Source organism: Taurulus bubalis, assembly GCF_910589615.1.
Source record: "Taurulus bubalis genome assembly, chromosome: 18".
Taxonomy (NCBI): Eukaryota; Metazoa; Chordata; class Actinopteri; order Perciformes; family Cottidae; genus Taurulus; species Taurulus bubalis.
Window position 1 is genome coordinate 7,935,584 of NC_136606.1, and position 15,887 is coordinate 7,951,470.

Genomic DNA, 15,887 nt, shown 5'->3' on the forward strand with positions numbered 1-15,887 from the left:
TGTGTGTGTGTGTGTGTAGATGCACTTGCTGCAGCTTGTGGTAGTAAGGCAGGCATCATTGCAAAATGTTTCTATGCTGCAGTACAGCTGTGAATAGAAGCTTTTGAGAGGTTCAGTCCACAGTTTGTTGATTCATATTCTGTATGCATTTCTGGAAGTCTTTTTATGCAAAACCGATTGAAATAGATTGAGAAATACCACTGATTGACTGACCACAAAGATGGGAATACAGGCCACTAACTACCAGTAATGTATACAACTGTGAACTGACTGCATCATTAACCTCCTGGATTCTCCTTGCAGACTGTAGTTGTAAATTAGGTCACACTATTTTGGGAGGCGAAGCTTCTGCACATTTTCACCTGGATTTAGCTCCCATCTAGTGCTGCTGCTAAGGACGATATTCATTATCTAATAATCTGGCAGTTATTTTGATGATTATTGATCGTTCAGTCAATAGAATCTCAGGAAATAGTGAAAAATGCCATTTTCTAGAGCTCAAGGTAACACCTGAAAATGTATTATTTTGTTCAGATGTTTAATTGACAATAGCTTAGAGCCCAATAAGGAGTACTTCTTAACATTTGAGAGCCTGATCAATTATCTAGAGCTGCAACCATCGGTCATTTAAGAATATTTACTAAAAGTACATTCATTCATATGTTGTTTTAACATTGTTGTTTTAACATTCCACATTAGTAAAAGCAGTTTACTAGTTTCAGCTTTTCAAACATGAGCTACCTTTTTGTTGTCTTCTGTGATAGTAAACTAAATATATTATCTGTTAAGTTGATTGGACTACACAAGCAATTTAAAGATGTCAGCACGACACATTGGAACACAAGATGAAAAATAAAGATTTCACATTGAACAGGTTTAGTCTTTGTGATTTAATACAAAAAGCACCCTTAAATAATCTCTGTTAAACCACCAAATCCCACTGAGGCTGTACTTCATCGAATTGACTGGTTTCCCATTGATGAGCCACTGTGATGAGGTTGACATGGCAACAGAACATCAATACTCAATAGACAGTGTAGGACTTCTTCGTAAATGTAGTTTTCTTTTCTTCGTGAAATGATCATGGATGCTTAAAATCCCACAAAACAATGTGGTTTTTCTTTTGTCAGGATGCGTCATTAGGATGTAACCTGGACACCTTTCTTTTCTTTTCTTTTTAACCGGCTTTCTTTCTTACTCATGACGAGTCAAGCCTCCTTTTCGGGTTTTTTTCTTCGCCTGAGGCAATCAGCAGCATCTACTGTGATTACATTTTAATTAAAAGGCGCCATTTTAATCATCTCTGGCACGGTGGAGGAGAAAGGGGATGTGGCGTTATCAATTCTATGTCCTGCCTATTGCACACAGACACACACACGCACGCGCACACAGTCTGACTCACTCTGCTTGACAGGATGCTTCGTTTAATGGAAATCGTAATTAATATTGAGAGCTGACAGGGCCTCCTAGAGCACCTGATGAATTAAGCAAGGCAGTGATGAGGAGGTAAAGTTGAATGGATTGACGTTAATTGCACTGCGGTGAGATGCGTGGTCAAAAAGATGCGTGGTCGCTTTCTTGAAGTCTTGAAGTCATCTTCCAGCTTAATATAAGTTCTTGGTAAACTATTAATTGGCTGGTTAAATGTTAAATTGTGAAAAAACTACTAATTTGATTATTTTTGCTCTGTTTTTGGTCTCCACCAACTCATGAAGGAAATATGTTCAACTAAATGTTCCACTTTCTAACTGTGTCTGTCTGTTGTGTGGAGCTGTGCAGGTAGTGTACGCGGTGTTTTTTTAGAGCTTTTCTGCTGCAAACAGTTGCCTGCTGTGTCTGTAAATGGCCGGCTGAGAGCAGTGAGAGTGAACCAAACAGTAAAGGTGCTGGAAAACCCAAACAACTGAGCTGAAAGATGCTAAAGTGCTCCGTAGAGCTACGAAGAGTTGCTGATAATTGTCTGTCACTATGAGCAATCCTTTGTATATTATACTTTTATAATACATCTTTTAATTTATTGTCAATATACAAAATATTGAGCAGCTTGTGTGCTATTATGTTTTTCTGGTTTATATTTCTTTATGCTGGTGTTATGTTTGTGATCTATAACCTGCAAAATGTCGCTTACTCCGTCCTTGACATTTAGAATTACAGTAAAGTATGAGTGGTTACAAAAGCCATTTGTTGGTTCTCTTCAGTTCAGGACATTCTGCCTTTTAGTTTTGTTCTGGAGAGCTGAGCGACCTTCCGGCGCTCTTATGACGTCTCACTCTACATCATTAAATAGCCATTTTGCAGACATATTGAAGCCATTACCTCCACAAGATGTGATTTCGTAAAATGTGCCCTCGACTTCCAAACAAAATGGCTGCATATCGTTTCTGTGTAATCAAGTTATCACGCAGACTAGACTTTAATAATGATACAAGAATAATGATGGATCTGCAAAAAGGAAACTTGAACAAACTTGAACGAGTGATGCCTGAAAGGTTCCTGTCTCGTCCACATCTGTCCTGATTATCTTTCCTTTCTGTGGGATTAACAGATTGTCCTGACCTGTCTCTTCTCATTATTAAAGAAGTCTGATTGAGGCCTCTTCTCCTACTCAGCCTGTCCTTTATTCACGGTCACGAGCTGCTCACTGCTGTCCATCGAGGCCACCGGGCCGAGAGGGTGCATCCAATCACGTCATTCCTACTGATGAGCTGGAGCAGGCAAATATAAGATAAAAGACGAAAGACGGACGAAGCTTGACCTAGTTGTTTACAGATTGTCTTTGTGTTGCCAACACTGCAATGCCATAAACTCTGTAGTCTGAGCCTATCGAGAGCTTATTGAAAAAAAACAAATTACTCTTGGTGGCTCATTTCTTGATTGAAGGTTTGATTATTTCCTGGAGCTCATTTTGACCATGAATGTGACAGAAGGAGGATCACCTGCGCAGATCGCCGAGCAGAACAATCGGTCCTCTGCTTGCTGAAACTCCCACGTGTGAAATGTGAACACAGGGAACAGCTACCCATAATGCTCCTGCCATCTGCTCATTTATTAGTCTGGAACACCCAGCCCTGGTCCAAGCGTTAAAAGTTAATTAATATTCATACTGCATTCATATATGGAAACGTTGGGGTATTAGTGTCAGAGACAGGATAGGAGAAGTCGCACTAATTGATGATTGATGGCTCTGCCATTAGCAGTGAGGCCCCCGGCCAAAGTTAATGCAGTACTAAGCTGGAGGCTTCTTTCATAGAGAGGTGAAATATTTAGAATATGTGACACTAGGCTAATTTTCTTCTGCAATATAGTACATTTTCTGCTCATTCAGTTGTCCATTGTGTATACTGCATATGCTTATGGTCTCATTTATGCCAAGGCGTTTGTAATGTTTTGCTCAACGCCATTTGAAGTATACCTGCTGGACTGGTTTACGATCTCTCTCTACTTCCATTTTGGGTTGACAGTGATTTGTATGATAACATTAGGCAGCAGTTCAATTTCTTAAAAGAATAGTTGGACATTTTGTTATACACATTTATTAGCGCTCTCGCTGTGAGTTATATGCAAAGATCGATTCCGTTCTCGTACCTTTGGGGTAAATTTGAAGCTACAGCCAACAGCAGGCTAGTTTAGCTTAGCATAAAGACTGGAAACGAGGGGAAATAGCTAGCCTCCCTTTATCCTCGGGTAACAAAACCACTAATTGTAATGTTTACTCTTTGCACTAATAAAACAAACAAGGTATTTATTAATTGTGAGCTTTAGATGTACTGGAGGGTGGACTTCGTTACTTTCTGACAAGGCTAGGCAGAGCAGGGCTAGCTGTTTTCCCCAAACATCCGCTAACAGCTAACAGCTAGCTGATAATCATGTTTACGTGACTAATACGACACTAATATTCGTGATTACGTGACTCGCCACTGTTTGCATTTTTCTGCTAATACCTTCTGATATTCTTGTTTTTTCTTCTGTGAGAATCTTTGAGCAGCAGCTCCCGGACACTTGAAAACCACTGGGACTCTATTTTTCTATATATTTGGCTGGCTATTGCCCTAATTCCGCTGGTTTAAAGATAAATTGCTATAGGCTACTTAGCAGCTAAGCTAAAGGCTACTTAGCGGCTAAGCTAAAGCTAAGAAGCAGCAAGATACCATCTCTCTCCATGGACAACTACTACAAACTCCTGCAGAAGATTGCAGTTTTGGAAACAAAAATCTACCGAATAGAAGTGAACGTGGAGGTAAATGGACTGTGTCAGAATGATACCACTTTACCATGGACTCAAAATCTTGTACAAATGCAAGCTAAGACACAGCTAACTAGCACCACTAGGCCTACCAAGAAACAGGAGGACTGTGTAGCTGTTAACGAAACCTCAAATGGTAGTCCTCCCTGGAACTCTCTCGGTGCAAAGGCGAAGAGGCATTCACACCCTCGGGATGTGGGAGGACGACTAACAGGACGACTAACAGGCAGAGCCCAGCACCCTGAGATCTCTGATGCGACTTGCTGGCCTGCACTACCACGCAGGCAAAATTCCTCCTCAACCCCGATACGCAGCTGGACACAGCAGAAAACAGCTGGGAAAAGTAAAACCAGTAAAGAAACTCCACAACAACCAAGCCTACAACTTAAAAACAGATTCGCTCCACTGCCGCAGGATCCTAAATCTGATGATCTGGATAAGCAGCTATCTTCACAAAGCAGGGTAAGAACCGAACATAAAAGGCCGCAGGAAAAGAGTGGGCCTGAGACTCTGATTGTTGGAGACTATGCTGTAAAAGATGTCAGAACGATTGTGCATGCGGGAAGCTGTGATATTGTGAAACAAGAGTCTGAAGTTCTGAAGCAAGACTTTATTGACTTGTTAAACACAGTCAGCTCTGTCAATGCTGAGGTGTTTATCAGTGGCCCTCTTCCACCAGCCAGGAGAGGAGATGAAAGATTCAGCAGGATGTTTGAACTGAACAGATGGCTGTCAACTGCATGTACTGACCATACAGTACATTTTATCGACAATTTTTACATTTTCTGGGAGCGTATACATCTTTTTAAGGCAGATGGAGTTTGCCTGAACAAGTCAGGGGTAAAACTCTTCACCTCTAACTCATTTTTCTTCCTGCGTCACTCGTCTGTTCCCACTGCCAAGGACAGGAGACAAGAGGAATCTAAACAAGAGATAACCACACAGCATCGCCGTGGAGACCTCATGGGAAGGAAGCCAAAGGAGAGCCAAGAGGAGGAGTCTCCACCCTCATCATCAAGGATTGATCCCCCTCTCGGAGAGGACGAGTCTTTACTTCCCTCACCAGCACCTACTTCCACCCCCCACACTTCATCCAGGTCCCTCTCCTCTCTACTCTCTCCCTCCTCCCCATCCTCCCCCCTCATGGAGTTCACTGACCGCATGAACGAGATGGTCATTGCTGGAACCAAATTCACTCCCCTCCGCATAACCACTTCCCGTGCTGAAACCCCTCCAGCTAGACCTCCGTCACTGGTTCTAAGTGCTTTGACGCAAACACCGAAGTTAAAGCGCCGTGCCCCTCCCTCGCCTCCACAACATCTCCACAACCATCCTCTATCTCCACGACCTGATAAAGACATTGATTGATATCTTTTGGGTCCGGACTACAAGGTTAATGACACCACTGATTATCTACAGGAACAGTCGGGGCCCTGTATGAAGTTAGCCTTCTTAATTCCTGTCCTGACTTATCGAAAAGGAAAGGTGAGGCTGCGAAGAAACATTAGTAAATCTGCAAACTTATCCAATTTAACATTCATTCCTCGTCAGCCTGTCCAAAGAAATAGGGAAAATATAGTTTTTAACAAATTAAACTTAGCTTTATTAAATGTCAGGTCTCTGTCAGGAAAAACATTTTTAATCAATGATTTCATTATTAGGCACAAACTTGATTGTTTGTTTTTAACCGAAACTTGGTTAGACCAAGATAACAGTGCAGCTGTTCTTATTGAAGCAACACCTCCCAACTTCAGTTTCATGAGTGAAACAAGAGCGCATAAGAAAGGAGGTGGAGTTGCTATTTATTATATAATGAGTCTCTTCAATGCAAGCAGATGTCTTTTGGTCATTTTACTTCCTTTGAATATGTGGCTCTCAATTCCACGCAAGTTTTATTCCTCAACATTAACAGACCACCTAAATACTGTGCAACCTTCTTTGATGAGTTTACTGAACTGCTGTCTATAATCTGTATTGATTTTGATTGTGTTGTCATTGTTGGTGATTTTAATATCCATGTTGATAATCCCCAGGACAGAGGGTCTATAGAGCTATGTGGTGTCCTTGATAACTATGACCTGACTCAGCATGTAACAGGTCCCACCCACAACAAGGGGCACACTCTAGACCTAATCATCACCAAAGGTCTGGACATTTCCAAGGTTGCTGTGACTGATGTTGCACTCTCTGATCATTCCTGTGTTTTCTTTGAGAGTGCAATCTCCCTGCACACAAATGTCCAAACCAAGGTTGTGACAAAGCGTTACATCACTGAAAACACCAGTGAACTATTTATTCAGAAGTTCTGCTCCACACCAGCCCTCTCTTGCATCTCAGTCAATGAGCTTGTGGATGGCTTCATTTCTAAAGTTGAAAATGTTATTGATGCCATTGCACCCTCTAAGGTGAAGGTTGTCTCGGGTAAGAAATGGAGAAATGCCACGCTGGTCAGAATAGAGAAAAGAGAGTGTCGGAAAGCTGAACGCAGGTGGCGAAAAACTAATCTCCAGGTTCCCTGTGGTATCTATAAAGAGAGACTTCACAATTATAATTTGGAACTTAGAAATGCAAGACAGGCCTTCTTCTCTGACATCATAACCAAAAACAAAAACAATACACGCGCCTTATTTGCTACCGTCGACAGGCTAACAAACCCTCCGGTGTCGGTAACGGCTACGCTCCAATCCACCTGAGGATGCAATCAATTTGCCTCCTATTTTGCTGATAAAATTCAGAGAATTAGACAAGCAGTCGATGGCTCCACACCAACCACAGGATATGTGTTGTCCCCATCATTAAATAGCATCCATTCAAATATCATGACACAATTTCACTCAATTAACCAAAGAAGCCTAGAAGACATTATACAACATCTGAACACATCCTCCTGCTGCTTGGATATTCTACCAACACACTTTTTCAAAAATATTTCACACTGCATGACCGCTGATCTTTTGCAAATTGTAAACACATCCCTTCTCTCAGGTGTCTTCCCACAAGCCCTAAAAACTGCAGTTATTAAACCACTTCTAAAGAAGGCTGGTTTAGACCCCGAAATATTGAAAAACTATAGACCAATATCAAACCTCCCATTCTTAAGTAAAATAATGGAAAAGGTGGTTTTTCAACAGCTGAACAACTTCTTGGCTTAAAATAACTGTTTCGATGTCTTCCAGTCCGGCTTTCATCAGCAACACAGTACTGAAACTGCTCTTGTTAAGGTTTTCAACGACATCCACTTAAACACAGACAGTGGCAGAACTTCAGTCTTAGTATTACTGGATCTCAGTGCTGCATTCGACACGGTTGATCATGACATACTACTAGACAGACTGAAAGTCTGGGTAGGACTCTCTGGCGCAGCACTTAACTGGTTTGAATCCTACTTGAAGGACCGACAATACTTTGTGTCGGTAGCTAATTACACATCAGAGCTGACTAGGATGACATGTGGTGTTCCCCAAGGTTCAATACTGGGGCCTCTTCTGTTCAACATCTACATGCTTCCACTGGCTCAGATTATGAAAAACAACAATGTGTGTTATCATAATTATGCAGATGACACACAACTCTACATTACTATATCACCAGGGGACTATAGTCCCATACAAGGGCTGGCTAAATGCATTGAAGAAATCAATAACTGGATGTGCCAGAATTTTCTTCAATTAAATCAAAATAAAACAGAAGTAATTGTTTTTGGTCCCAAAGACGAACGATTGAAAGTCAGCGCTCAGCTTCAATCACTAATGTTAAAAACCTCAAACCAAGCCAGAAATCTAGGTGTAGTTATGGATTCAGACCTCAACCTGAACAGCCATATCAAGACAATTACAAAATCAGCCTACTATCTCCTGAAGAATATATCAAGGGTTAGAGGACTTATGTCTCAACAGGATCTGGAGAAACTTGTCCATGCATTTATCTTCAGTAGACTTGACTACTGTAACGGTGTGTTCACAGGCCTCTGTAAAAAGTCAATCAGGAAGCTGCAGCTGATTCAGAACGCTGCAGCTCGAGTCCTCACTAAGACCAGGAAAGTGGATCACATCACTCCAGTTCTGAGGTCTTTGCACTGGCTCCCTGTCAAACAAAGAATTGACTTTAAAATCCTGCTGCTGGTTTATAAAGCACTGAATGGTTTAGGGCCTAAGTATGTTTGCGATCTGCTGCTACCTTATGAACCATCCCGGCCCCTCAGGTCGTCTGGGACGGGTCTACTTTCTGTTCCAAGAGTCAGAACTAAACATGGAGAAGCAGCGTTCAGCTTTTCTGCTCCACACATCTGGAAGAAGGTCTCTGAAAGCTGCAGGTCTGCTGAGACCCTCAGCTCCTTAAGTCAAGATTGAAGACTTTTCTGTTTGCTGCTGCCTTTAATTGAACCAGATTCAATTACTGCATCTCACTACTGCATTTTATTTCTTAAACTGCACTGCAACTTTATTCAACTTTTATTTTTTATTTTGCTTTTTCAACTTTTATTTTTTATTTTGCTTTTTGACTGTTTTAATGTTTTCTTAACTGTTTTTAAATCTGCATTATGTTTTGATGCTTTTAATGGTTTTATGTGAAGCACTTTGAATCGCCTTGTTGTTGAAATGTGCTATACAAATAAAGTTGCCTTGCCTAATACTACACTAATATTCATGTTTACGTGACTAATAAATATGTTTACCTGACTAATACTACACTAATATTCATGTTTACGTGACTAATATTACACTAATAATCATGTTTATGACTAATACTACACTAATAATCATGTTTATGACTAATACTACACTAATAATAATGTTTACCTAACTAATATTCATGTTTACCTGACTAATACTGACTACTTTAGACCATCAAACATCCTTAAATGGTGAAGACAATTCAAAATGCTTGTTTTTTCCAACCAATAGTAGACAAGCTCAACATATTCAATCTACACGGTATAAAGAAGAGAAAAGCAGCAACTTATTTCTTTGAGAAGCTCAAACAAGTTAATTTATGTAATGTCTGTTTGTGAAATGACTTAAATGATCAACTTTAAGGGCATTTTGTATCGTCTATTAATATGTCTTGTGTTTCACCCTCTCTCCCCTCCAGGTTGCCTTTTAGAAGACGAGCTTTGTTCCCCGTATGAGTTCTGCGTCAATGGTAAGTCCGACCCAGAGCGTCATGCACGGCCGTACGCCCACCACACCTCATTATATCATCGACCCAGCGCAGCACTCGAGCCGTCCCAGCTATTTTTAATCATTCAGGGCTTTGCAGAGAGAAAGATCGTGCTCACAGCATTTTGTTTCAGCTCAGTTTAGACATATGAGTCAGGTTTAAGAAAAACTTTCAAACATCTGGGAGCCCGGCTGCAACAGGAAGAAACTATGAATCATTTAATTCATCTCACTAACTACAGAGTATCGATACCAGTAGGATGTTTCCCCCTTTCGTGCATCTCGGTTTACCCAAAACCGCAAATTGTCACGACCTCATCTATAAAAAACGTCTTGTCATGGAGGATGGATGGATGTGGTTTCCATGGCAACGTGTCACCTGATGAATGGGAGAGGAAATGTCGAGGGCTTTTTCACAGTGTGTGCCAATCAGCACAATCACACACAGCGGGGTCGGGGGGGCTTCCATTTTGAAGGGGATTTATAGAACGTCGATATCGAGGATCATCTTCACAAGAGAAAGGTTAATGTATTCTCCCCAGTTGAAGGTTTCAACGCCATATTGTTCTTACGAGCACACTGGAGGTCTACATCCATCCCACGGCGTGTTTGTCTTTAATGATTGAAGGCCTGCGCTTTCAAGTTGTTTGTTTTGTTTGCTTACTTCATTTACTTTCTGCAGATTCATCTTGCAGTCCATTTCACAAACAAGACGAAGCCAGCAAAGAAAAACAGGACAAGAACCAGTTTGAATATGAATATATAAATAAGAGAGGAGGATGAAAATGGCCTGAGATTATTATGTTTAGTGTCTGTGTTTCATGCTGCTTTGTTTAATACTAACCTCTTCTGTATTTACAGTGCAGATATACATTTCGATGTTTTAAATATCATACAGTAGTCAATGTATCAGTGCTTTAACTGACATTCATTTTCATTATTGACTCTCGTAATCAGTCAATGATTTTGTCTATAAGAAGTTAAAAAATTGTGAAAAATGACAATTATAATATCCCAGAGCTTTATGTGATATCCACAAATGACTTGCTTTGTCCAATCAACAGACCCAAAAGCCAAAGATATTCAATTTACTATTATATCTTTATGTAAAAATAGTTGCTGATTCTAGATGAATTGATTATTAAATGTTCACCAAAGTGCTTTGCAGAGATAATGCACACAAATAATGATATGAATTGATCCAAAATTATTTTTTTTAAAGAGCATGAAAATCAAAACATAGTCATTATTCACAGACAGGGGAACAGCTAGCCGGGCTCTGTCCTGATGGCTTTTCAAAAAAATCAATCAAACAAGACGTACTTGTTAACTGTAAGTGGTGGTTGGAGGATGTTGTTACAAAGCCATGCTGTTTCCAGTCTTTATGCAAAGTTAAAATATCCGCCTGCTGGCTGCAGCTACATGTGACAGACATCAAAGTGGTATCAATATTCTTATCTAACTATTGTTTAAAGATGGGCTTCAAAGATATCTGTTGGCGGGGATGAGATCTAATTGTGAGGGGTAAGTCAAGGGTTTGGGGAATTGCAGCATGTTCGAGAAGCAAATTTGGAGATCTCTACCCTTATTTCCATATTAACCCAGTTTAAGAGGAAACGGGGAAGGAGGAGGGAGCGCAGGAGAGAAATATAAAAGACTGACTTTAATTACACAGACTGCATCGGTACAGAGGAGAGCGCTGTGTAGCCTATTAGACGGAAATTGCTGATACCGCGACATAAATCCCCCAGAGGCACAGAGTAGGGTCGTGGTGGGTGTGGAAGATCCATATTACCTTAGAATATCCCACACAGCTATGACCTGGATGGTCATTTATTATCCCCACATCTTTTCATCTTCTCGTCGTCTATATTTTATTGTTATATAGTGTGCATGTCCTCACGCTACCCCTCTCGCGCTGAAACATAATTACAGGCGCTATGCTCGATAAAGGCAAATATATACAGGCAAGAAAGATTAATGTTGTACGTAATATGAAAGTAATGAGATATTATTTAGTTGCTTCATAACCCTCTACATACATCCAATTTGCGCTCCGTCACTCTCCGTCGGACTCCTGATGAGCAGCAGCAGCCGCCGCACAGACAGAGGATGAGTGGGAGTAACTAGGTCTGCCACTTCAACTCTTCCCCTGGTCCCTGAAGGAGTAACCTGGTTTATTTTGGGCGAGGCCAGTCGTGCTCTTCCTCACCCGTGCTGTTGCCATGCAAAATGGTTGAGGGGAGCGTTGCTCCCTGTGGTGTCAATCAGCACCAGTTTATATGTGGTTGTCATTTATAGTATAGATTAAATTAGATTAGATATTCCTTTATTAGTCCCGCAGTGGGGGCATTTGCAGCGTAAAATGCACACAAGAGACATAGTAAAATAAAAAAAATCATAATGTAAATAAACAGTAAAACAGTAAAGAATGCACAATAACAATGTTATATATACAAACAGAATACAAATGTATTTATATTGCACAGTTGAGCTGAGGTGATTAAAGGGACCAAAGTCTTTATTTATTTTTTGTCTGCTCAGCTGGTTATGCACACATATAACAAGTAGTCACCCCCGGTGGAAGTTTTCCTATTTTCATATATTATTTTTACAACCACGAGTACATTTAATGTGGCTTTTCTTTTTTTGACACAGAGCAACAGAAAAGTTGTTGAAGTGAATGTCAGCAATTTGATCTAAATAAATGTTGAATACGAAGCAAATCTTTGCATAAGTATTCATCCCCTTCCAAAGGACACGCCCAAATCATGGCTGCTGCAACCAACTGCCCTTCTTAGGAGACATTGTTTGTGTATTGCAGGGTAGAGCTTGTTAGACCTACTTTAAAGTATGCATTATAAACCAAGTAAACAGTTGCAAAAGATTGCAGTAAAGTAAATGTCGTAATGTAATAGAGGCTTGTAATAAAGACCCGACTTTGAATGTTTTAACTTTTATCTTTTCTTTCTGTTTTATATATATATACATGTTTTTTTTATAAATCTACTACAAAATACTGATGGAAAAAAAATGGAAATACTTTTTAAAGGGTATATGTAGCAGCTATAATAGATGAGGAGAAAAAGCTCCTTCAATATGTTCTATACTGGAGAATTTATTGTGTCATTGATTAAGTAGGTCAATTACCATTCTACATATATTATCAGATCTTCAGCTGTCGTGTCTCATGTCGGAGACAACCTCTTCAAATCTTTATTTCCATCTTTAGAGAAATACTTTCTCAGGGCTTCCTCTAAAAGGATATGTGATTACCCTGAGACCGGAAATTCATTTTAGTTTGATGCAACTCTCCAGAGTCTGTGGCTTGTTGGTATGATAAACTAAGCTAAAGTACAGCGGATAAGTGGTACAAGTTTCCCTGTGGGCACCGGTCGCCTCCTATTAAACACTTAACCAACAGCGTGTCATCGATTGGTGGTTATCTTTCCTCCACTTGGGCCAATGATGTCTGAAACGTCTGCGCTGTATTTTAGATTAAACGGTTAAAGTGATACTTCTATTGATTGAAGTTTGCAATAGGTTCAACTGCGGCATAAACACTTTAAAGTAACCACTAAAAAATCTATAATCCCATACAATCTTCACGGGCGGAGAAAGAGCGGCAACGCAGTTGATACAAATTCCAAAATAATCTTGAGGTGCTAAGGGAAGAAACTGAAATGAGTTTGTACAAAAGGTTCAACAAAAGACACAAGCTCCTACTGTATAATGCTAGAAGTAAAGATTACAATACAATGTTACAATAGAGCTAATTTAGTCTGTTTTAATGTCTGTTTTATCTTTATTAATTCCTGTATTTACATGTAGATTGCAGTGCATGAATAAATGCAATTATCATTTCAATGCCACAATGGGCACATAAAAAAAGACCTGAATAATCTGTAAGCATTTCAGTTCCTGTTCCTTTCTTTATAAGCAGTCTACATCTGGCCGGTCTCGGTGCATTGATTCGGCCCTATTCATTTTCATGGCTTGAGTTGCACGGCTAATACACCTGTTCCAATACGTCTTAATTTGTCTCCCGGGTCTGTCTTCTCCTCCTTCCAACGTACAGTCTTTTAGAAATGCTTTGCTGACTGTCAGCTTTAGTGTTCACTCCTGTTATCCCAGAGCATTAGCCTTCACAGTTTAAATAGCTTTAGCAGCAGCCGGGTGTTGCACTGTCTGTCACAGTGGGAGGAGAGAAGGTGTCTGGATTTGCAGCTCTTTGCCTTCTTTTTGGTTGAAAGTCGTCGTCTTTATTCCTGTCAACACGGGCGCTTATCCAGACGTAGCTCGCCTTTACTGAGAGTGTCACTGATGTATTGGATTGTACGTTGATTGAACGCTTTTGTTGATTGTTTCATGCATTATAGATTAGATTGATCTGGGTTCATTTGTACTGCAGTTGCATTTTGTTTGTCACAGTGACGAGGCACAACTTGATCCATTGTCAGCTTAATGTTACCCGTAACCTGACAGATGATCATTAGAGAATCACTTTGTTCTGCTCTGCTTAATAGATTTAGCTTCATTCACAAATAGCTTTGGATGTGTTGGCTAATGCTGTCTGTTATCTGCTGACATATTTAAGGGAAAACTCCCTGATATTTGATTGCCCTGCATTTCTGTTATTTTCAGATTTCAACAAGTCTTCATGCACCAGACACATGCTGCGCTCCTCCGACCCTGAAATTAAAATGTTGTTTTTTAGCTGTCAGAAAATCAGTTTCTTGCAAACTGTGAACTACAATGAACCATTGTTGCTTGATAATCTCAGTATTGTGAATTCCCACTAGAAAGTGACAGATCGGTGCTCTGTGAGTCACCATGCATGTGGCTCCCAATGGTTCAGCGTCACTTCGATAAATCAATCAATATAAAGTTTGTCAAACAAGGATTTCTTTGTTATAAAATACCTCTCTGACTTCTAGTTTTAACGCAGCGAAGCCATGTGTGTCGGGTGTTTAACACTAGTCATTGCCATGGAAACCAATTTGGGAAGCAGAGCATCAAATACTTTACCGTTTCCCGTGACTTGTTATGTCACTAGCTTTCCCTCATTTCTTACATAATATGTGTTGTTAGTGTTTGACTGGGAAAAATAAATCAAACCAGACGCGTTTGAGAACACTTTATATGATAAAATGACAACACCTTATGTTTCTTATATTAACCATGACAGCAGCGATGACATCATTGGAGAAGAAGGTCTGTTGGCAAAGAGCAAGGAGACAGTTGACGTTGTGTGATTCAGATGTCTGTGACGATCTGTGCATATGTAGGTGGGATGTTTTCCTCTGCGCTGTTTGAGCCCCTAAAAATAACTCCTGAGTGTTATGCTGTGTTGTCTATGCTAATTCAACACCTCCCACAGGCTCCTTCCTGTACAGAGCTGTCATTTAACGGGTCCCTGGCGAAGTGGGGGAGTCAGGAAAACACCCGCTTCTCGTATAGAATAAGAATTCAATTTAGAGCCTAACATCACGTTATTATCTTTGCAATCATCAGTCGCTGACTTTTACACGGAACGTAATTATTTTTAGTCGAAGGGGAAAACTGTCGCTCGCTGAAGTTTAAATAGATGAAATAAAAAAGAGCAGTTATTAAAGAATATCTTTCTTTTTTTTTGCTCTTGATGGAAAGGTGAAGCTCGACGTCTCGCTCTTTGTGTCAAAATGCTAAATCATTAAAAGATGATTAAAATATATGATTGATCATGTACCGTGAGTAAGTGGCATTTGAGGAGGAGACAGGATATTTGCAGCATGTAAAGGACATCAGTGTTCGTGTATTCTTCTACGCTCCCCGACGTGTCACCGGGCATCAATCGTATACCGTTGATGTTTGCTGTCACTGTCCGACATCTTGGGCCTAATTAATAAGATGCATTGGTGCATGACAAAGTGTTGATTCACATCATTAGATCCCATCTAATCACAGTGGCATGCTCACACATGCTCACACACGTTGCATGATTGCACACACACACACACACACACACACACACACACACACACACACACACACTGCAGGATTCTTTTCCAGAGATCATCTGAGGTGGACTTTCACCTGAGAGAAGACGGGAACGGGGGTCATTTATATTCCAGGCGTTACGCCTGCCTGCTGCTTTCTGACCCCCCTGATCCTCAGCATCCTTCTGAGGTCTAGACCATGCCATTGAATTATGGGGATGATAGGGACTATGCTTCGTGGGTTGCCTAGCAACCTGTATTGAGTGAGGCGGGAGGCCTGCTGATAGCGAGATCACCAGGGTCCCTGATAAAGTCCTTCCTGCCTCGAACGGCTGCTTATCGCTGTGCTGTCAGAGGAAAAATGTCAGCTATTAACTCCCCCCCCCCCCCGAAACCTGGACGTTATAGGTACGGACACAATGCAGGTGCCACACACCATTACAACATTTCAACTGGGCAGATGGGCTTACATCTTTCCCATGTGTGCTTCTCACTTTCAGCCATCCA

General features: G+C 40.6%; 1 protein-coding gene across 1 annotated transcript in view; it reads left to right on the forward strand.

Annotated features, from left to right (window-relative positions):
• ptprn2 (protein tyrosine phosphatase receptor type N2) overlaps positions 1–15,887 on the forward strand; it is a gene marked incomplete at both ends in the record, with an annotated part of 120,837 nt that overhangs the window by 10,848 nt on the left and 94,102 nt on the right. The window contains one exon of the mRNA XM_079234007.1: positions 9,335–9,385. Coding sequence (XP_079090133.1) covers positions 9,335–9,385 — 51 coding nt within the window. The remainder of the gene's footprint in view (positions 1–9,334; positions 9,386–15,887) is intronic.